A 23,625-nucleotide genomic window follows, 5' to 3' on the forward strand; every position below is an offset into this window, starting at 1 on the left:
TTTTTCTTTCCTTTTTGAGTTTGAACTTTGTACTAACACTGGGTTTGATGGCAGAGGCCAGAGTGGATGAAAATTGGTGATTTTTAAAAATTAAATTATTAAATAGAGGTCTAATTTTAAAATAGGTTTATATTTAAATTAAATTTGCAAAGAGCAACCTATGTCAAGGCTTTAACTGGTTATAAGCTATTAAAATCATCACAAATATAAAATTAATAATTTAGTACAGTGTTTCTCTACTAAACAGAAGTACAGAAGAGCAGAGTTCCTGGATTTAATGGGTTATGCAGGTGTCCCTTGAGCAAGGGATAGATACACTGGAACAGTTTTCCAAAACTTTTGAAGCTGGAAGACACAATTTTATTCTCCACACAACATGGTGAATGATGCATTTCTTAACATAAAAAAGGAAAAATTGAAGATCCAATTTAACTTAAATTAAGCTATATAATTGTTTAGGTAAATACGTGTGGATGTATTGTGTCCTCCTAGTTACCAAAAAGAAGCACAAAATGCAGTGTAAAGGCTATAATTAGTTGTTAATCAACATGTTTTAATGGTTATTAACAAATGAGAATCAGCTTTTCTTCAGGCAAATAACTAAAATGTACAAATCAAAACGCAATGAAAATTGATGATTTATGTCAAGGTTTCCTGCTTGCTGATTTAAAGCATGATTAAAAATTGTGATTTGAAGAAGTCTAAGCTACTAGCAGCTTTCTTGAAAATCCTCAGCACTTTGATGGATCAGTCCATTGATTGTGTATTTGTGATGAAGATAATGATCTCTTGCTAGGGAAGCACCCCTTGCATCCTCCATGCAAGATTTTTGGTTGAATAATGTTTAACTGCTAGCGCACATATTGTCTGAGAGAAATTCATGATGTCCTCACGTGGTCTGTAAGAAAAGGAGACGCTCAAAGTCAGTGGGCACTTGGAAAGTGGAAGTGGAAATCTGACATTAGTCGTCTCCTTTTAGCATTCCAGGGTTTTAAGTATAAAGAACCATTTGCTGATCGTGTATTTTCCTCTTTTTCATAGGTGCCTGAGATTATCAGCTCCATTCGACAGGCTAGAAAAATCGCTCGCCAAGATGAGTTTCAGAATAATCTGTCTGAAGTGGAAGATCCTTTTTCCAAAAAGTTTGAGGTGTTGTTCTGTGGACGAATGACAGTAGCACACAAAAATGCACCTCCAGCACTAATAGATGAATGTATTGAGAAATTTAACCATGTTAGCTGTACCAAAAAATTGGAATTTAATTCATTGTCCCAACAACATGATGCTGCCAATAATTCTGGAGGATTATCTTTCAGTGATAAATTGCGGTCTGTTTTCCAACCCTTGGTCACTGAAGAAGAAGAGAGAAGGCCAATTAGGAAATCTCACTCTCAGCCTGGACTGCGTTCTTTTTCTTTTAAGAGAGACTTGCAAGGTGGGAGCTGCAGGACTAACAGCTTTGCCAGCTCATTTGATGAAACTGAGATTTCACTGAACCTAAAACGTCAACTTAGCTGTGGACATAACGTTGTGCAGCCAACGGATATTGCAGGAAACCGGACTATGTTGTTCACGGTAAAACAAGATTTCAACTATTGCTGGCATTTTATGTCTCCCAACACTGAATAGGAAGTATGAAAGAAATGGCCAACAAAGATGGGAGTTCCTCCTGGAATAACTTCTTGCAGTTCCTGGAGCTTAAGTTAAACATAAAATTGTGTATATCCCTTTGTAAAGTGTTATCATTCCATGTAAAGTCCTATTTTACATTGCCCAAACATATTAAGTGAAATGGCTTTTAACACCACCATCTAAAAATTTAAAAGACACCATTGAGAAATTATTAGGGAATATTACTAATAGTGGTCTGAAGTAAAGACTGGTACTCACTTATTTCTGTGATTTTGTGTGTACATGTGTGTGTGTACGTATACTGTGCTAAATAATAACATCAGAAACAACTTTATAACTAAAATGCTACCTGGTAAGAGCTCAGAATCTTTGGAACCTGCAGCAAAGAGTCTGTGCTTTGAACAGGTGCCATCTCTTAGCTGTATAGTTTTCTGCTGTAACTATTTAGCATAATATCACAGAGGTAGCTGTGTTAGTCTGTTGCTTCGAGAACAACAAGAAGTCTTGTGGCACGTTGTAGACTAGCAGATATTTTGGAGCATAAGCTTTTGCGGGCAAAGACCCGCTTCATCGGATGCATGAGTGACGGGGAGTGGTTTCAAAGGGGTATTAAGAGTGGGGTCAGCTCTGGCCCTCCCTCTTACTGGGACCCCATTCTTTAAATACCCCTCTGAAACCACCCCCCGCCACTCATGCATCTGATGAAGCGGGTTTTTGCCCACGAAAGCTTATGCTCCAAAATATGTTAGTCTATAAGGTGCCACAAGACTTCTATTTAGCATAATACATCCACACTCTTTGGGTCTCATAGCAAGCAGTTTAATTAAGGTGCTTTTGCAGTTCAGCTGCAGCTACTCTCAGCAGTAGTCTCTGTATATGTATAATCATGGATTACTGTGGTAGTTTCGATGATACTGAGGCTGAGTTTGGCGCCAAGTTGTCCTGGCTGTACACAAAATTCCCATTGTCAGCTATATCCCCAGTTTAGTAGGGCAAATGGTTAGAAGTCAGAATCTGAAGAAGGTGTAAGTTAGTTTTGGTTTACTTTCCAGTTATTTGACAAATAATTTCATGTTCACTATATTGTGTACAGCAATGATATTAATTAGAAGTAGCAGAATAAATCCTATTTTGGCAGGTTATCTTGGGCTCATTTCATGGGTACATTAAGTACTTGTATGTGTTTCTTTTGGCTGTCTGTCCCTAGAGATGGAGGCTGTTAGAGAAGGGGCAATGGTTCTGTGCTCTTTAATATAAAGTTTTTAAAATACAGTATAATTCTTCTAAAATTTAGGCCTGGTCTGCACTACAGAATTAGGTCAAAGCCAGGCAGACGTATCTATCTAAGTATCTACACTAAAATTTCACTCCCTCTAATATGACTGCCTTGCTTTGCTGACCTAATAACGCACATTTGCAAAGGGCATAAAGGCAGATGCCTTATTGCTTGCATCAACTGTTACTGGGTCTCCAACGCATCCTACACTGACAGTGCAATTGGTACAAGTGCTCCTGATGAGAATGCACAATACCAAGATAATGAATGAAGTGTCGGCATGTGCAAGTGATGTAATTACTGTGGCAGCTTATGGTAATATAAGATAGGTAAACTTAATTTTATAGCATAGACATGCTCTTAGATCATATCTAACCAAATTTTCAGGGCTTTCTTAAGGCTCTGAGCCAAGGCCATCCCTGGAGTAATGGAGAAGGTACACTGTTTTGGCAGGGACCTCAGAGGATTTACGCTTGCATGGTGCAAGCATTATGTCTTGAGGGATGAGCTTAGGGCAACAGTAGCCATGGCTATGCTAGAACCCCTGCTCTATAGCTGTGCACTGGTTTCTCCAGGGAGGTAAATTGGGTTTGTGTGTATGGAAAAGTGCATGCCTGAGGAAAGCCATACCTTATGTGCCCTCCTGCCTCAGAGCAAGTTCTCTGCCTTCAAAATACAATAGCCCCATTTAAAATATACAATAGTTATTAAACAAATGTTGTTTCAAATGATTAAACTGTGGCACACATTTGTGGGATGAGAGGAGGAAAAAATCTCCTGGCTGCAGATACACCCTCGTGATGATGGGGATCAAGAAGCTCCCAGAGATTCTGGCAACAGTTTTTCAATTTAAACCTCATATAGTAGCATATGTCCAGTGTCAAGAAAAATGGTGCCAGAAGCTAAAAAACCCCTGAACAGCTGTTTCACCTTAAAATTAGTGCCTGTCTGGAGAAAGCTTCTTGATCAAACCTGGTAGTGCTGCTCAGTAGCTACAGGTATTGCTGCAAAACTGGTTTATAACCAATGTTCCTTGTGAGCTCAACACTTGGCAGCCACCCAGCAGAGATTCATGTGCTTCCCAGCTGATTAGCAGAGCATCCACAGCCAGCCACAGTGGACAGCATGTGTTTCTATTGGTGATACGAATCCACATGTCTTGGTGCACATAAAATTTCTTCCTCCCATGGATGGAAAAACTTAGAGGGAATGTTGTCTACAGCTAAATGTAAATAAAAAGTACTTCTTCTTCGAGTGTCCCCGTGGGTGCTCCACCATAGGTGACGGCTTGGCCGGCGCCGCAGATCGGATCTTCCAAACAGTTTCTGCCGGACCGCGCATGCGCCGGTACGCGCCGCTCCCTGGCGCGCTCCTGGCCATGTGCGCGATCCGGTCCCCGCCAGTTCCTCTCAACCGCCGTCGGCTGCAGACGGAATCCGACTAGGCTAAAGCCACATAGCGTATTCAACGACTTTATTTGTTTTTCTCTTTAAAGTTTTTCAGTTCTTAGGATACCATAAGTAACCGGTTGTTATTTTGCAAAAAAAAAAAAAAAAAAAAAAAAAACAAACAAGCTACGGAGGGACAGCTCAAGCCAGTCCCAGTAACCAGCGCCGGAGGCCGGGAGCTAGGGCCATCAGCCCTCCTGCGGAGGCAGGCCATCGGACGGGGAAACAGCACAAAGAAGTGCTAAGTACCCACAAGCAAACTCAAAGACTCACCAACAATGTCCTCCTCAGGCTTTAAAAAATGTGAGTCCTGCCGAGAGGCGATGCCAGTGTCCGATGGGCACAGTCTATGCATAAGGTGCCTGGGGGAGTCCCATGTGGCACAAAAATGCGCCTTCTGTGCAAAGTTAACGACCAGAGCACGGAGAGACAGGGAGATGAGAATTAAACTGCTGCTTCTTGACAAGGCCCTCCAGCCAGACGTGCCGGAGCGGCCGCAGCAGGAGGGACCCTCCGGGGCCCTTAGAAGGAAAGCTGCCTCCCTCACTCCATCAGCGCAAAAACGGAGGAAAGTTTCTCCAACCCGATCCCTGCCGGCAGCAACAGTGAGCGGGACGGGAGGAGCGAGCAGCCCCCAGCCGCAGCAACAGCTGATCGGCGGCGGCACGGAGAGCCACGTGGAAGCGGCTCAGCCTCCGATGATCAGCCAGCCGCCCCGCACCGCAGGCAGGGCGGCGGCTAAGCAAGCGCCGGTACCAGCGGCACCGCAGACAGCGGCACCGATCCCCGGGGAACCGGCGGTGCAGGGCGCGCAGGCACGTAGCCTGCAGGCGCACAAGGACTCCGCACGTGTGGCACCGCCCTCGAGCGTGCCTAGCACGGTGCCGACGGGGCCGGGATCCCCCGCCCATCAGGGGGCGGAGTTACCTCCTCAAGGGAGGGGGAAGGCTGCACACAAGAGGAGGCATTGCAGCCCCTCTCCAGACAGGGCTGTGGAGCTCTTCTCTCACAGCCCTCCGCTCATGTTGCAGACTCCAACCAGAAGGCAGGGGCCCCCGCTAGCCTACCCGGAGCCCCCTTCTCCTTTCCTGCAATCAGCCTCCCCATGGCTGGCACCACCCTCGCCCTTCCTGGGATTTGAATCGCTGGACTATTATGCAAAATCGCTCTCTCCAGTGTCTCGACAATCCCCCTCTCCCAGACACACAGGGTACGTGCAAAGGGAATGGTCAAGGTCACCTTCCCAGGAACAGTGCCTATACTACCATGGTCGTCCCTTCCACGCGGGGCATGGACACCATCGGCAATCTACCAGGGGGAGATCCCCACATATTACCTCGTACCCCCGAGGGCAATCGCGATCGGGGACGGAGACTCAAGCATCCCAGGGGGGGCTGGCCGTGGACCCACGAGATTTTCCCTCGCAAACCTCCAGCGAGAGGGCGCACCATCACCATCAAGAACCGGAAGGGTCCAAAGAAATGTACCCCAGCGGTTCCTCGTTTTCCTCCCCGGATGAGGCCACGGCCTTAGGGGACGTCCATCCCAAGGACGATCTCAAACAGTTTCAGGAGCTGTTTAAGAGGGTAGCTTTCACGCAAGGCATCCAGACAGCACAAGTGCAAGAGAAACATCATAAGCTCCTTAAAAATTTGAGCTCCCCGGCCTCCTCCAGAGTAGCAATCCCGCTTGATGAAGCGATCTTGGAGTCCGCCACTACCATATGGCAGACCCCGGCAACTATTCCGCCTGTCCAAAAGAGAGCGGATAAGAAATACTTCGTGCCGGCGAAGGGCATGGAGTTCTTGTTTAGCCACCCCCAGCCAAACTCCTTGGTGGTGGAGTCCTCGCAGCAAAGATTAAAAACATCTCAATTTAAAACAGGGGGAATGGACAAAGATGCCAAGAAGCTAGAGCTGTTCGGCAGAAAGGTCTACTCCTCCTCCACTTTAACCTTGCGAATGGCAAATTATGCAGCGCACTTGGCGAACCATAATTTCGACAACTATGCCAGATTAACTTCCCTCATGGACTCGCTTCCAGAGGACAAAAAGCCGGTCCTCAAGGCCATAGTGCAAGAGGGCTACGCGGCTGCGAGGACGGAAGTTCAGATTGCTTTGGACGTTGCGGACACGGCAGCACGTTCCACAGCAACTGCAGTGGTGATGCGACGGGAGTCCTGGCTCCAGACCTCGGGCATACCGAGAGATCTGCAGGCGAAGATAATCGACCTTCCCTTCGACTTGCAGAAGCTGTTTGCTGAATCAACTGACTCGGTCCTTCATTCCAGTAAAGACTCAAGAGCCACACTCAGGACCCTGGGGATTTACACCCCTCCATACTCAAAGAAAAGGTACTACCCACAGCAAAGGCGGTACCAATACCAGCAACAGCGCCCCCAGTATCACAGGGGTTACGAGCAAGGGCGGCATCAGCAGCACCAGCAGTACAGAACCCCCAGGCGACGCTCACAACAGGGCCGTACGTCCTCGGGGCGGGGCCAAAGGCCACAAGTTTGACATACAAATCCAGGGCTGCGCCATCACCACCATTGCACAAGATCATCCGAAACGACTTTTTCACCATCGCCTCCGACCATTCTACGACCAGTGGCAAAGGATCACCACAGACAAATGGGTGCTGGAGATCATAGCCACGGGGTACGCCATCCCCTTCCAGTCGCTCCCGCCGCCGCGACCCCCGCCCAAGCCCCACCCCCAGGAGGCCTCCCATGTAGCCAGGCTCAGGCAGGAGGTGGCCCACCTAGAGTTCATAGGGGCGGTGGAAAAGGTGCCGGAGCACCTGCAAGGGAAAGGGTTCTACTCTCGGTATTTCCTGACGGAGAAAAAAACAGGAGGCTGGAGGCCCATCTTAGACCTTCGTGGCCTCAACAGGTATCTGCGCAAGCAACGTTTTCGGATGATCACTATTGCCTCCATCCTTACAGCACTGGACGATGGAGACTGGTTCGCAGCCCTCGATCTACAAGATGCGTACTTCCACATAACCATTCATCCGGCTCACCGACGTTTTCTCCGGTTCATGGTGGGCAACGAACACTTCCAATACAAGGTCCTACCGTTTGGCCTTTCCTCGGCCCCCAGAGTCTTCACCAAGACCTTGGCAGTGGTGTCAGCCTACCTGCACAGACAGGGGGTGTTTATTTTCCCGTATCTGGACGACTGCCTGCTCAAAGGGACCTCGAAAAGGGAGGTTCTCCGCATGATACGCGTCACAGCAAACACGTTCTCCGCACTTGGCCTGGTTATCAATATGGCAAAATCAAAGATAGACCCCTCACAGGACATAGAGTTCATAGGGGCTCGCATAAACTCAGTCTCGGCGAGAGTATACCTTCCAGAGGCTCGCTTTCGAGCCATCGGTTCCCTCGTGCAGGTCATCACCTTCAGCCCTACGGTGCCGGTCTTGACGTGCTTGCAGCTGCTGGGCCACATGGCAGCGGCTACGTTTGTGGTACAGAACGCCAGGTTGCACATGCGCGGCATGCAACATTGGCTGGCAAGTGTATACAAGCCGGCAGTACACACCGTTCACAGGGTGGTGTCGCCCCCACCTGGGGTGCGCGAATCCCTGCAATGGTGGGTAAACCCCGGGAACTTGCTAACGGGGGTACCCTTCCATCAGCCGCAAATATCGGTTTTCCTCACTACGGATGCCTCCCTCATAGGGTGGGGAGCGCACATGGGCGAAGAGGTGGCTCAAGGACTGTGGTCACCCACGGAACAGTCTCTGCATATCAATGTTTTAGAGCTCAGAGCAGTGTTCAACGCCTGCAAACACTTTCGAGACCGTATACAAGGCAAAGTCGTCGGGATCAGTACAGACAATACCTCCACCATGTTTTACATAAACAGGCAAGGAGGAGCTCGATCCCGTACCTTATGCGCGGAAGCAATCCGCCTATGGAACTGGTGCATCGCCCACGATATAATCCTGAGAGCCTCCTACTTGCCGGGCACGCACAACGTGAAGGCAGACCAGTTGAGCAGACGTTTTGCACTCACCCACGAGTGGCAGATCTGTCCCGATCTACTACGGCCTATTTTCCACGCATGGGGGTTTCCCCAAATAGATCTGTTTGCCACTCAGCACAACAAACAGTGCCCACGATTCTCCTCCAGAGCAGGGCTGGGCCGGGGGTCCCTGGGGGACGCGTTCGCGATCCCGTGGGGAGGCCCCCTGCTTTACGCGTTTCCCCCCGCAGTGCTGATCCACAAGGTTCTGCAAAAAGCCAGGAGAGACAAGGCTCGGATGATCCTGATAGTCCCAACATGGGATCGCCAACCATGGTTCCCCCTACTCCTGCGCCTGTCGGACCGCCCACCGATGCCTCTTCCGGTGGCGCCGGACCTGCTCACGCAAGCCCAGGGGTCCATAGTGCATCCGCACCCCCAAAGCCTGCGACTGCAAGCGTGGCTAATCCATGGCTCAGCTCCCTAGAGAGCACATGCACAGTGGAAGTACAGCAAGTCCTAGAAAGTAGCAGGAGGACTTCCACTAGGAAAACCTACAAACAAAAATGGACTCGCTTCATGGCTTGGTGTTCTACCAAGCAGCTGGCCCCCCTTTCGGTGCCTATACCTACAATTCTAGAGTATTTATTGGACCTCAAGAGAGCAGGACTCTCGCTATCCTCGTTAAAGGTCCACCTGGCCGCCATCTCGGCGTTCAGACATGAGGAGGGAGGGCACACGGTGTTCGCCCACCCTATGGTTACCAGGTTCCTCAAAGGGTTGGTAAACCTATACCCCCCTCGGAAACCGATTCCACCTTCGTGGAGCTTGGACCTGGTGCTTACCACACTCAGGGGACCACCGTTCGAGCCCTTGGCCACGGTTCCCCTTCGCCTCCTTACAGTAAAGACGACCTTTCTTCTTGCAATTACGTCAGCCCGTCGGGTGAGCGAGCTTGCGGCAGTCATGGCAACGCCACCCTGCACTGTCTTTTCCAAGGAGGCGGTAACCATACGGCTGCATCCAGCCTTTGTTCCCAAAGTTTCTTCCGAGTTTCACATCAATGAACCTATTGTTCTACCCTCGTTCTATCCAAAGCCTCATAACTCCAGCGAAGAGGCGCGCCTACACCTCCTGGATGTGAGGAGGGCGCTAGCCTTCTACGTAGACAGGACCAAGTCCTTCCGAAAAACGGATAGACTCCTGGTCTCCCTCGCTCCCAAATCTAAAGGAGAAGGTCTCTCATCGCAGAGAATCTCAAAGCACATTGTATCCTGCATAAAAATGTGCTACGAGCTCAGACAGACTCCTTTGTCGGCCACTCCCAGGGCTCATTCCACCAGGGCGGTGGCAGCATCAACAGCCTTTTTCAAGGGCGTTGCATTGAAAGACATTTGCAGAGCGGCGACCTGGTCATCCTACGACACGTTCGCCAAACATTACGCCCTTCACAGGGTATTCCAAGAGGATACCCGTCTCTCTGCAGCGGTCCTCTCGGGGACCAGCTGCACATAATCCGATTACCCACCACCTATCTGGGTTACTGCTGGGTAGTCACCTATGGTGGAGCACCCACGGGGACACTCGAAGAAGAAAGAGAAGTTACTCACCGTAGTAACGGTGGTTCTTCGAGATGTGTCCCCGTGGGTGCTCCACTTCCCGCCCATCCTCCCCGCTTCGGATCTCTGTTAGTGTTTTGCAGGGGCAACCGAGGCGGTTGGTCGAGGAACTGGCGGGGACCGGATCGCGCACATGGCCAGGAGCGCGCCAGGGAGCGGCGCGTACCGGCGCATGCGCGGTCCGGCAGAAACTGCTTGGAAGATCCGATCTGCGGCGCCGGCCAACCCGTCACCTATGGTGGAGCACCCACGGGGACACATCTCGAAGAACCACCGTTACTACGGTGAGTAACTTCTCTTTCAGTTTGTAGCTTGAGATATGTTTCCTTTAAATAAAGTGTTGTGCATATCTAACAGCACTTAAAAAATTGGATTCATGTTCCAAGCCTGCCATTTCATTCACTGCCGTTTCATCAAACAACTTGGATGAAATTGGCATGGTCACGGGAAAAGCTCCTGGGAAATCTGAGTCTGAATTTTTGTAGGAAAAAAAAAAAGTAAAGCTACAAAGGACCACAAGTGTCATCTGGTCTACCCCTTGCCAAGATAGAATTTGCCTTAAGTGTAGTTTTCCTATTGTCTAGTTACATTCAGGTCTTTTACTATTTCCTTTGCTTCATTTATTTAAAAAAAAAAGGGGGGTGGGGAATTCCAATTCAGTATTTCACGATGCAACAAATTTAATACAGGTTAATACAGGTCTGGCACCTGTGGGATTTGAATGGTGCAGAATGAGAGAATTTGCTGGACCACAGGAATTCAATAATGTCTAGCAGCATTACCAATACTTCCACTGCTCTTAGAAGACATTTATGCATAAATAACAACATGGAAGATTGAGAGCCAGGACTGGTGGTTGTAAACAAACTTTATAGGACCATGGAAACTTGGCCACACCCATGATAAGAGGTTGTCTGGCTAACAAAAATCATGATGGATAACTGATATTGCCAGATGAAAAAGTGCCATTCTAGAGAGTTTCAGCCTGTAATGAGTCCAAGTCCAGCCTTGCACAAGTATTTTCTCTCTCATGCAAAATGTGGTGCTTGTTGTAGTATTTTAACTCGAGTTTGGTTTGGAATAAATGTTGAGATTTTTCGTATCCAAGGAACATTTTGTAGTTGGAACAAATTTTGATGTACTGTTTCCTGAAGCTCAGTGTAATTTCTCTTTCTGTTTAATTGTTTTTAGATTGGGCATTCTGAAGTTTACCTCATCAGTCCTGACACGAAGAAAGTAGCACTTGAGAAAAGCTTCAAGGAAATATCCTTTTGCTCTCAGGTAAAACTGATAGTTTATTAACTTTTATGGTGGTTCTGCCATTCAGTAATACTCTTGAATTCTCCCTTCCTGATTCGTTCCAAGTGAATCCCTACAGGTCATTAGTGAGTAGACCCTTTGGCAGTCTGCAATTTTGTAAGGCCTTTATTTCTTTTTTAAATGTTTAGCCTCGTAGTGCCTGAGGTCACGACTATCTTCTCTGTGAAGTAAAAAAATAACTGGACCAAATGTCCGGTCAAGTTGTGCTTTTAGATTCCTGAAGACATGATTCACTGTTGTGCAAGTGCAGGGTTCCCTCAGCTATATCAGTGTGTTGTGCAGTGGATTATGAGTCACTGAAACAGGCTGCGTAAATGGTTGTCCTGGGGCTTGTTGATCCAAAAATGCTCGGGGCTCCCATCTGCCATAACTACCAGAGCATGCTCCGGACAGCTCTTGGGGCTGCCTGGGAAAGGCGGTGGGGCAAGCTGTAATGCACGCTGCGTGGTGCTGAGGGCTGGCTGCCCCAGCTCTGTTCCTTCTGGGAGCATGGAGTTGCCTCCTCCTCCATCTTGCCCAGGTGCCTAGCAATCCCTCCTTCCCCCGCCGTGGACTACAGGGATATTTAGAGTTCTTGTGCTCAGCTCATAGGAAGGGGGTGCAGAAATGCAGTACCCCAGCAGGAGTTGGTGAAAGCTGCTGCAGATGCTGTGCCTCCCAGGTCACAGAGGGACGATGGAGGGTATTTCCTGCATAGCAGTGATCCCCATACTTTGTGTGTCATGCCTCCCTGTAGCCCCGTACATGTGCATACGCACAAGCACACGTACACCCCGATCCAGGAGTGCGGCTGTGGCGTCAAGGAGGGGAGTGAACAAGGATAAGATGTCTAAGGCTGGATCACAGCTGAGGGTGGGTCGTGGGCAGTGGCTGAGTCCTGGGGAGCAGGGGCTAGAACAGAGCTGTGTCTGGGCTGTGGTGAGGGCCAGCAGCTGGGCCCGCCTCCAGGTGTGGCTCTGCTCCTAATCCTGCCCCCAGCCGTATCCCTGACCTGGACCAGAGCCACAGCCAGCAGCTGAGGCAGGTGTGGGAGCAGGGCAGGCAGCAAAGGTGCAGTGAGCCTGGGGATGGAACCAGGCTCAGGGGCTTGGGCTGGCGGCACAGCAGGGGTGTATGTGACCACAGCAGAACAGAGGTTGGGGAAGGGCTGGCTGGCACTCCCTGCCCCCCACGCTCCCCGGGGGTTATCCAAGCCTGCCCCAGACATTCCTTCATGCTCCCCATGGAGGCCATACCCCACAGTTTGGGGACCTCTGCTGTCATGCAACTGAGCTCACCCCCATATGGAATCAGCTTTCCTGGCCATTGCAGAAGAGCAGCCTTTCTGCTGTTGACGAGACAGGTGGGACTTCAGAGAAGACTTGGCACTCAGGAGAACGTGTCTGACACTACATACTTGTACTGAGGCAGAGGCAAGGAGCCGAGTCATGGATCAGAGCCTCATTGCACCTGGCGCTATATATACTCAGAATAAAAAGATGGGCCCTGCCCCAAATAGCTTAGAAATTAAATATCACACAAGAGAGAGCTAGTAGAATAAAAGCCAGACAGTTCACAAAGAAATAAGGAGCTGACACTGGTAAGCGTGGATGACAGTGGTATCAGCAGTGCATAATTTTTGCCAAGGCTAAGCTCAAACACCTCAGGGTTTGGCAGTTTGTAGTCCTGGCACCTCTGGGCTTGCTGTGTCAGTTACAAAATTAATAAAATTACTTGAGCTTAATGCCTTTTCCACTATAAATTAAGCTCTGGCTATCAGGACAGCTGCTGCTTGGCCATTATCAAAATTTTTTGCTGGCATCACAGCAAAAGGGAATTTAAAGAGACACTTGAAGGAGAACAGGGAAGTAGTTTTGGACACATTTCCCGGGAACTCCCATGTGCAAAGGACAGCAGAGGAGGAGAAATCCAATGATGCATGTTTTAAAATGTAGCAAACGAGTGACACATGTTGGCATTATTGGCAGAGGAGAGGCAAGAGATGGGGGGGGTGGAGTTCGGGATAGGTCATTAAAGGGCTTTGAAAGTGAAGACAAATAGTTAATTCCGTGTTTCTCAAACTGTGGGTCCCGCCCCCCTGGGTGGTCAGAAGCACCCTAGGGGGTGGGTCGCAGCTGAATTCAGATTTTCTCTTGCAAAAATATGTGTGTCCAGCATCTCAGCTAGCAATCCATTGACATTGATCACGTGATTACCGATAGTCAGGCTCAGCCTCTCTTGCAAATGTTCACTTGTCTCCGATGTCTCCACTGACGATCTAAACGCCAATCCCGTGATCTCAGACAGTTGGGTTTGGCTTCTTTTGCAAATATTTAATACTTCCATCAGCTATTGATATGGTTACGACTATGTTGGGGGAGTCCAGTGCTAAACCATTTTTAAGTATCCCTTTGTCTAATGACACTGTTTGCCACCAAATTGCAGCTATGGCAGAAGATCTTAATGAGCAACTAATTGAAAAATAAGAAGGAAATCATTTGCCATTCAGATAGATGAAGCAATACATAAAGCTAAAGATGTTCATTTAATCATGTACGTTAGATTTGTGGATGACTGTAAAATAAATGAAGATTTACTCTTCTCTAAAGAAATTACATGGACGACTAAAGCTGAGGGTCTTCTTGATGTAATTGATAGCTTTTATGAAGACAGCTCTCTTACAGTGGTCGATCTTCATGGGCATATGCCAGATATTCAAATATTGTAGATCTTCATGCTCATTAGTGAAGATGTGAAATTTTGTATTTTAAATCACGTTTCATCTTTAAAATTTCACTTTAAGAATTATTTCTCACATATGTATATTGAAAAATTTGGTTAGCTAAGGAACCCATCTGACACTAAACTAATGGCTGGTGCACTCACTACAACCGAGGAGGAGCAAATCATTGATATCTTTTTTGATAGTGCTGTAAAAATAAAATTCTCAACCATGTCTCTCTCTGAATTTTGGATCGTGTGCAAAATGAGTACAAAGAATTAAGGAAAAAAGGCTATGAACATACTGATCCCTTTTGCAACATCGTATTTGTGCAAGTCAGGCTTTTCTGCCCTTGCTACTATAAAAGGCAAATATCAATCCAAAGTGAATGTTGAACAAGAAATGAGAGGAGCTATCTCAACAACAAAACCCAGATTTCCAAAATTATGCAACAATATAGAAGTTCATCCTTCACATTAAACAATACAATTCCAAATTTGATATTTTTGTCTATTTGCAATAAAAATTAGATATCAAAAGTTGTTGGTATATTTATTTCTTGTCCAATCTGAATCCCAATAAAACGATTAGCTTTACTTGTGGAATAGTGAGGGTGGGGTAGGGGGTCACACAAATTAATTTAGCCTTTTAGGGGATCATGGTATCACAAAGTTAGAGAACCCCTGAGTTAATTCATTGTAACAGAGAAGAAGAGCTAATGGAGAGATACAAAAAGAAGGCACAGTGGTTTAAAGCAGGGATGGGAAACCCCCAGACCACACTCCGAATGCAGACTGTGGCTTGACTGGATCCAGCTCCTGAGGCTTGGGTCCCTCCCCTCTCCAGCATCTAGCCTTCAGCACTGTGTGATTATTACTCTCTTGCAGGCATTGTACATGTGAAATCCTGATCTGGTAAAGACTTGTTTGCATGTTTAATTCTGTACACCAAAAACAGCTGCATTGAATTCACTTGAATTATTCAAGTTGAGTGAACTTAGGGGCATGAATAAATCTTTGATGTAATGAGACCTTAGGTTATAAAATTTTTTTGAAGGTAGATTCTTGGTCTTTCTGGACACCTGAGCACTACCAGGGTAAAGTAATATGGGTTTTGTTTCTAATTCGTGGACCTGATCTTGCAGTCTTTCCTCTTTCTGAGGTATATGTACTGAAAAGAGCTGTCCAGTTGAGTAGTAAGTACAATTGAACTTGGAGTAAAAAATCACTGAATTAAGTCCCTTCTGTGGATACAATGTCTTTGGGGGAGTTTTTAAGTTTAATGCTATACATGGGAGATCAAACTATCTGGTATGGGTAGTGGTCCTGCACTTACCGCTTCATTTTTTCCCCCAAAAAGATCCATTACACTTTGCTACATTTGTAAAAGAGTATTTATGATTTAAATATATTTTAAAAATTCCTTAGTGAGTTATATGGTTTTTATATGGTTGGAATGAGCTATTTGGCTTACCATGACGCTGTAATGCTGTTGGACATCTGTCTAATGTGTTGGCATGATAATTACGTGTATGGAAATCAACTTGTACACATGACTGTCTCTTTTGTTACTCCTTTTGTGCCAGGGAATTAGACATGTGGATCACTTTGGGTTCATCTGTAGAGAGTCTTCAGGAAATGGTGGCTGCTATTTTGTCTGCTATGTGTTTCAATGCACAGATGAAGCCCTGGTAAGAGATGCAAAGTACAGGCTTGCTCTCATAAGGTGTTAAGCTCTTTTGTTGTTTGCTGTCAACTCCCACTGCATTTATACAAATGTAATTATTTTTAAGGTTGCAGACTTCTAAGAAAAAAATTTTGAGGCAGAGGTTAGGAAATATATCCTATTAAAAATAAATATAACCTCCTGCACTGCAATATCTGGAATGATCATAGGCCGTAAAGTATTTCATACTTCACTAAGCATTGAGTCACGTTCTGCAGTAAACTCTTTCATATCTGGCGGCCCTGGGACTGAGAGGTTGCCAGATATTCAAATATTGTGGATAATAGGTATACCTAGCAATTCGTAACACTAAAGAAAAATACCATTAGATATTAAGAAACAAAAATGTATGCAGAGTACTTTATTTATCAACAGTAGTATTGTACACTGTAAACTTATAGTGTATTTGCTGTATTTGTACTTATGGAAAATGTAACTAAATTTTACTTATAGTTAAAATGTCGGTTATTTGAGAGTTCCAGATGATAGAATGCTGAATATGAAAGAGTTTGCTGCATCTTGTGGTTTTGGTTGTTTGCTTTTAAAATTAGAATTCTGATTAAAATGGTGAGGCCTGTTTATATTTAGTAGGTATATCAGTTTTGAAAGTAAAAATCGCAATTGGAAGTCAGTCTCTGAGGGTTATGCTCCGCTCATTATCCTGACTTAAACCCCAAACAAAGAATGTGTCCTTCTTAGAGAGACTGAGAAGACCAATCTAGTGTAGTAGAAATTGCATTGAATTATTTAGCCTTGATTTCTTCTATTGTTCTCATTAGGTGGATGAAATCATGATGACTTTGAAACAGGCTTTCACTGTAGCTGCTGTGCAACAAACCTCCAAAGCTCAGCTCCAGCTTTGTGAAGGGTGCCCTATGCAATGCCTGCATAAACTTTGTGAAACGATAGAAGGTAAATATTAAACAATGTTGATAATGAAACCTCTTGAAAATGTATTCTATCTAACTAGCAGAGTGCTCTTTTAATGTGTGATCATTAAGCAAAAGGAATATATGTTTTTAGCCCTGTCCTAGGGACGAGGGATAGTTCAGTGATTTGAGCATTGTCCTGCTAAACTCAGGGTTGTGAGTTCATCCTTGAGGAGGTTATTTAGGCATTGGGGTAAATAGATGCCAGGAATGGTGCCTGGTCCTGCCAAGAGGGCAGGGGACTGGACTAGATGATCTCCCAAGGTCCCTTCCAGTTCTAGGAGGTGCATATCTCCAATTTCTTTTTTCATATTGACTTTGGACATTTGAAGGCTAGTCAGTTAATTAAAAATAACTTCAATATATGGCTATACTGCGAGTGTCACCAATGAGCAAATAAAAGCTAAATTGATTCATACTGTGTATTTACTTAATTTTTGAAAAGAAATAAAAGTTACTGATTTGAAAAGTATTTGGTTCTTAAATTTATAAAGTAAAAAAAAAGGAGATAACTTTTAAAGGAACTTTAAAGGAATGTGCTGCTCCTGCTGAGAGCTGCTTATCCTGCTAATCCTTCACTTTATTCCAGCAAGACTTCTTGTTGCAAAATATTGCACTTCTTTGTTTTACATGTATTATAAAGTTCATATTTAGATTGTTTTATGTAATTACATCAAAGTACTCTTATTTTAATTATATGTGTCACAGCACTCATCAGCTAAAGTTAATGCAGATAATTCCTTAAAATAATGATGACACATCTTATTTAATATATTGTATTGGTTTAAAGTTTGCGTATTACTTGTTTTTTTTTTCTTATTTTATTGCTTATTAGGGCTACATCCTTCTAAAACTAAACTAGAACTCCAAAAACATCTAACAACACTAAATAACCGGGAGCAAGCCTCTGTTTTTGAGCAGGTTCAGGTAATAAGTGTTGTTTGTTAGTTAGTTTTTGTTTCTAAGTTAAGTGATATTGCCATGCTCCTTATTTACAATCTGTGTCCACGCAGTTATTTCCCCGAGAATTGTTCATTAGCTTCCAACAGAATTCAGTGACAATCTGAAAATCTCTGTGCGTTTTGAAGTTTGGGTTGTGCACTATTGTTCCTAGGCCTGATTGAATCTTCAGTCTACACTTCTTTTTTAAATGGAAAACTGCATTTTTGGCTAATGAAATTTTTACAAAAAGTGCCTGTAGAGAACTTAACATTTCATCAAAAACCAAGCACCAGAACATGTTGGAGATACGAAACATTGCTTTGACACTTGAGATAAATACAAAATGTTTTGATGTTCCTGAATTAAGCTTCATTTTTTATCTTGATTTGATATATGACCTGAATCTTAATATTTCCTTTCATTAAACCAAATCAAACTGGTTTAGTTTTGGAGTAGTTTCAAATTAATCTCTGTCCTGCTGAGTTGTCGTGGTATCTCATAGGAAGAACAGTTTGGGGCTATAATGCATCACAGGGAGGGAAAAGAAATGTCATCAGGGAGAGAATGGAAATATAAGGCACTATGGAAACTTGGGCAGACTCACTTTAAAGTGGAACTAATCCAAAACTAAATGTTTTGACAAACTGAAATATATAGATTTGGAGCAGATTACCTAAAATTAAGCATCTTGTTTAGATAAGTAACATAGTAACTTCTGCCCTCAGCTGACTGGGCATTTCTGTAAACTGAAGCTTGCATAAAAGTCCCTAAAACACAATCTCTTGAAGATTATTTTATTTTATTGTCAGGCTATAGAAATAACCTACTGAATGAAACAAAAAAAAAAATCTCTCATCTCTTCACACTTTTTCAATGCAGATTTTGGTAGTCTGGGATTTTAGATGCAGTGTGTCTTTAAGGTGCAATATGTTTTCCTTATTTCTAATTTTGAGATCTTTCTCAAAATATTTGCTGTGACCAGAAGTAGCTCCAAATCACGTTTGATATTTGCTCATAATATATCTTCTACATTTTATTCATAATTTTGAGAATTTCATGAATTTAAAAACCTTCCCCTTTGTGATATGTAGCATTTTAAGTTGTAGGTTACCATTTTAGAAAAAATCTCTTCTAATAATCCTAAATGCTAAGTGGAAATCTGAATAAGTGGAGATAAATATTTTAATCTTGTCTCCTCTCAGATATTCCTTAATAATAGATTTTTACCTGTTTTAGAACCAGTACATTAATTCATTATAAAACTCTCTTGTGGTTATATGGGTTCCAGGTCCTAAAACTGGCATGCTGGCCAGAAACATCCCTCATCCAGCAGGATCAGGGATGTTCCTGGACCAAAGAGCTGGGCAGGTGGGAAGGCCGGAGCTTGTGTCTTCCTGCAGTCCTGAGGGGCTGGAGTTGGCGTCCCCATGTGGGGCAGCCACACGCAGCCTCTGTCGCATCCCCTGGCTATCTCATGGGGCTGGAGCTGGTATCCCGTGGCAGCCCCAGGGGACAGCGCAGTTCGGAGCCCCCGGGGCAGTGCAGGCTGGGGCCAGAGTCCAGCTGGCCCAGCAGCAGATGGGCAGGCAGCCCAGAGCAGGGAAAGGGGAAGAGGTGGCAGCTTGTGGTCACGTGCAGGGAACTTCTCCTGGTCCAGCAAATCCTCTTGTTCAGGACTGGTCAGGTCCTGACCATGCTGGACCAGGGTATCCCTGTAACCAGAGGAATATTTTGCTGTGTTGGAGAATATACTTACAATTAATTTATTTAATTAACTGCAATATTTTTGCTAAATGTTAGTAAAAGGTCAGATAGGTGAGAGAGAAATATTAGGTAAGTGCTATAGAGGTAAAACTATAATTTTAATCTGGAATCATATCAAATAAATGATATTTAAACTGAGAGTTGTTCGGTCTGTGACAGTGTTATGCTTTCTAATATCTGGTTCAAATGACTGTCTGTAGCTGTTGTTTGTTACCACGTGGTATTTGTGAAATATCATGAAAATATGTATGTTGCTTTGTTGCTTGAATCACTGGCGTCCTCTAGTGGAATTATACAGCAGCATCAACTAGTAACAGAGAGGCAGCCAGGTTAGTCTGTATCCTAACAAAACAAAACAGCAGTCATGTAGTGCCTTAAAGACTAACAAAATAATTTATTAGGTGATGAACTTTCATGGGGCAGACCCACGTCTGCAGATCTGGAGATAGATGTGAAGAAGTGTGTCTGCCCCACGAAAGCCCATCACCTAATAAATTGTTTTGTTAGTCTTTAAAGTTCTACATGACTGCTTTTTTTGTTTTGTCACCATCAACTAGATTAAGCTATTTGGTGAGACTTAACTTTTGTGATTGCCAGGGTGTAGTTAAAAATACATGGGGATGATTTTAAAGCTACTACATGAATGCACCTCTTATTTTTCCACGTCTCTTTTTTTTAAAAAAGAAATTAAGACCAAGAAATGATCAGAAAGAGAATGAGTTGATTATCTCTGTACTAAGAAACATGTATGAAGAAAAGCAAAAGGATCATATTCACATTGGGGAAGCAAAGCAGGTATGTGAGATTTCATTGAAAAAGTTTTATTCTGTTTTTTTCCTTTCATACTTATCTGTTCCTGGAGAATTTCTATCTTTGTTTTTAATGTTAAATTAACACTGAAGTGAAAGCCCATTTTTCACATTCCTGGTTGGATATTTATTATTATTACTCAGCACCTCAGAGTTAACCAAGAGAGGGGACCTGTTTTGCCAGGCACTGTGCAAACACAGTACAAAGAGAGGCTGTGCCTGGCAGGGCTTACAATGTAAATAAACAAAATGGATATAGGTTTTGGGGGAAGAAATAAAACACAGCTGCAAAGTGAACAGTGGGATGGCAGTAAATGTCATTTTAGTCCCATGATTTTTTGGAGGAAATGAGTTTACTTGTTAGGGAATATTCTAAAACAGTGGTGGGCAACCTTTGGCTCATGGTCTACCTGCAGCCCATTGGGTTTCTATGTGTGGCCCACAGGATGTTGTGTTTACCACTGATCCACACACAGTTTTGCCAGATTTCACGGGTTTCCATCTGCATAGTTCTCCCCACTCCCGCCCCCCACTGTTATCACTCACATGACCTTCACATAAAGCAAAGGCACATGAAGTGAGGTGCATGCTGATTGCACGCCACATTGACCATGAGAGCCACGTAGTCCCTCTGCCACCAGTCAAAGTGCTGCTATGATTTAGTTGGCATACTCTGCAAATTCTAGGGACACAAACGCAAGTATTGGAACGACTCTATCCTGGGAGACTGTCTTGGTTATGGCAATATTGCATCCCTCTGAGAAGGAGGAGGACCACTCATGCAACTCCCTCACTAACCTAGGTGGCCCTTCAGTGTCCTAAATGGAAAGAAAATGAAGTGAAAACAACCTCAAACCCAAACCACCCCGTGATAAAGATTGGAAACTCCTGGACCTCTTTGTCAAGACAGCCTATTCGTCAGTGACCCTCCAGTTTCACATAACAAGCTGCTCTGCAGTACTAGCTAAGTACACACAATTTCTTTTCTCAGATTTTATTTGTATTGACCACATCCCAGCTGATAAAAAAGAACAGTAAAAGGCTGATCTAGCAGAACTATTGCCAGAACTGCCACCCCACCAGCCTTCTCTGGACTCTGGTGACATAGCAGCCTGATCCATTGCCGCATCCATTGTCATGAGGAGGGCTTCAGGGCTCCATTTTTCCGGCTTCTCCAGGGCAGTCCAGGTAACAGTAGAGGGCTTATTTGCTGAGGAGCAAAATTGTTAGCAGAAAAAAGAGGCATCTCTTTACATATCCTGAACGACTCCCATGCAACATTAATGATGCTTGGTATTTATACCCCTGCAGGGAAAAAGACGCAGGACAGATTCTACAACCAATGTTTCCATCCTGCCCCCTATACTCAGCTTTAGCAACATTAAGGTCAATGCTGTAAGCACTCGCAGATGAAATGCCATTAGATGCAAGAACAATTGTCTGCATCTCAGCCTCCACTTCTAAGCAAAGGTTTCACAGTGTTGATCGAGGACGTGAGAGCCCCACATTTCCTGATCCCAGAGTCATTTCCACTTTCCAGCCCAATTGGCAACGACAGTACACCATCTTACCCTGTCTGGGGAATCATCACCACAGGCAAGCAAGTTCTGTAATTTATAGAGGGAGGCTATTCAATCTTTCTTTCCATTCCATTTATCCACTTTCCTTTCCTGTCCCTCTTCAGGGACACATTTCATGAGCACCCGTTATAACAGAAATGTACCATTTTTTACAATTAGGTGCTGTAGAAACCAGAGTAGTTCAACGCAGAGGTTGGGGGTTCTACTTGCACCACTTCCTCACCCTGATGAAAATAGGCCAGTGGAGACCCATTCTAGATCTATGCAAGATGAACAAGTTCATGAGAACGCAGCATCAAGATAGTAACCACATCAACCATGCTTCCAGCATTGGAGTAAGGAAGTTGACTCTTGACCCATAAGACACTTATTTTCATGTCAACATGCACTCGATGTACAGGAGATTCCTATGATTCACTCTTGGCAGCCTATACTATCAATGAAAAAGGTACTTCCCTTTGGCCTTTCTAAAGCCCCAAGGATTTTTTCCAAAGTACTTTGCAAACATGGTGTGACCTTATTGCCCTATTTAGATGGCTGCCTGCTAAAAGCACTGACGTGTGGCAAGGCAGTCTATGCTACTCTCACCACCCTAAACCCATTTTCAAACCTAGGATTACAAATCAACTACAGGAATCCATCCTGACTCAACCCAACAATTAGACTTCATGGGGGCACATCTTCTGTCATGCCATTAGCCCAGCTTCCCCAGCAATGGTTCCTCGTCTTAGCAAACCTAATCATAACCGTAAGACATAATCCACAAGTGTCTAACACGGAGGTTCCCAAACTACGTTCCGGTGGAACACTGGTGTTCTGCGAGCTTTGGCAAAGTGTTCCACCATTGAAATTGAGTAATGGTGGTCTCTTCCCCATTCTCAGGGAAAAAAAATTTGGGATTTTTATCTGTCATCCCTGCTATATTTTTGTCTGGGTTCATTACTATTTGTGGAGTGGCATTTGCCATACAATAATTTAATTAATATTATTATGAAATATTTTCCGTTCATAAAGTTCCTCATAGTTAGTATGACAATGTAAAAGAGAGAGTGTTCCGCAGAGAGTGCTGTGAAATGCAAGTGTTCCATGACTGGAAAAAGTTTGGGAACTGCTGGTCTAACCGAATATGCCTGTCAACAAATTCTAGGACACATGTCAGCTACTACATGTGTCATGAAACATGCCAGGCTGTATATGCAGTATCTGCAAACCTGGCTATTCCTCCTACATGGTCCACCAACAAACAGCTCTCAGTGCCCAGCAGAGTGAAAGAATTCCTCACATGATGGCTGAAACAAAAAATGACTGCTCAGTTGTTCCCTTCCAAAGAGAAACCCATCAGTAACTATTACTACAGATGCCTCTTTAGTAGGATGTGTACCATCCATCCACTGTACCATCCATGGTCAATGGTCCCAGCTGAAGTCAAATCTCCACAGAAATATCTTGGAGCTTCAAGCAGTTCAAAATGCCTGTCATCACTTTCTCCCTCTGATCTGCAGTAAAACTGTCCAGATTCTCATGTGCAACTTGACAGCTGTTTTATATAAATCACCTAGGTGGGGGCCTGATTTTACCTGCAATGCACAGAAGCAGTGGACCTCTGGCAATGGTGCATTCCCAAAAATCACAGCATTCTACTTACCTGGAGACCAGAGTGCCACAGCAGGCAACCTCATCAGGAACTTCTCAGAGAAGAGCAAGTGGGAACTGGACCCACAGATTTTGCAAACTATATTCTCTCAATGGGGATTCCCATCAGTGGACCTCTTCACCATGACTCATAATGCCAAATGCCCACAATATTGCTCCTGAGCAGGACTGGAACACAACTTCTCAGATGCCTTCCTCATCAAATGGGAGGCTCCACTTCTGTAGGACTTTCCCCTCGTCAGTCTGTTGAGTC

General features: G+C 44.8%; 1 protein-coding gene across 5 annotated transcripts in view; it reads left to right on the plus strand.

Moving 5' to 3' along the window:
* Nucleotides 1-23,625, plus strand: part of TBC1D1 (TBC1 domain family member 1) — a 180,560-nt gene that overhangs the window by 77,004 nt on the left and 79,931 nt on the right. For all 5 annotated transcript variants that reach the window (XR_012645346.1, XM_074992595.1, XM_074992592.1 and 2 more), the window contains exons 3-8: nt 1,042-1,575; nt 11,141-11,230; nt 15,556-15,660; nt 16,475-16,607; nt 17,460-17,551; nt 20,015-20,125. Coding sequence is in view for 4 of the 5 variants with exons in the window: in XM_074992595.1 (XP_074848696.1) it covers nt 1,042-1,575; nt 11,141-11,230; nt 15,556-15,660; nt 16,475-16,607; nt 17,460-17,551; nt 20,015-20,125 (1,065 nt within the window). In the remaining variant the exon portion in view is untranslated. The remainder of the gene's footprint in view (nt 1-1,041; nt 1,576-11,140; nt 11,231-15,555; nt 15,661-16,474; nt 16,608-17,459; nt 17,552-20,014; nt 20,126-23,625) is intronic.

The sequence above is a fragment of the Carettochelys insculpta genome, chromosome 4 (genome assembly GCF_033958435.1).
Source record: "Carettochelys insculpta isolate YL-2023 chromosome 4, ASM3395843v1, whole genome shotgun sequence".
NCBI classification, from domain to species: domain Eukaryota; kingdom Metazoa; phylum Chordata; order Testudines; family Carettochelyidae; genus Carettochelys; species Carettochelys insculpta.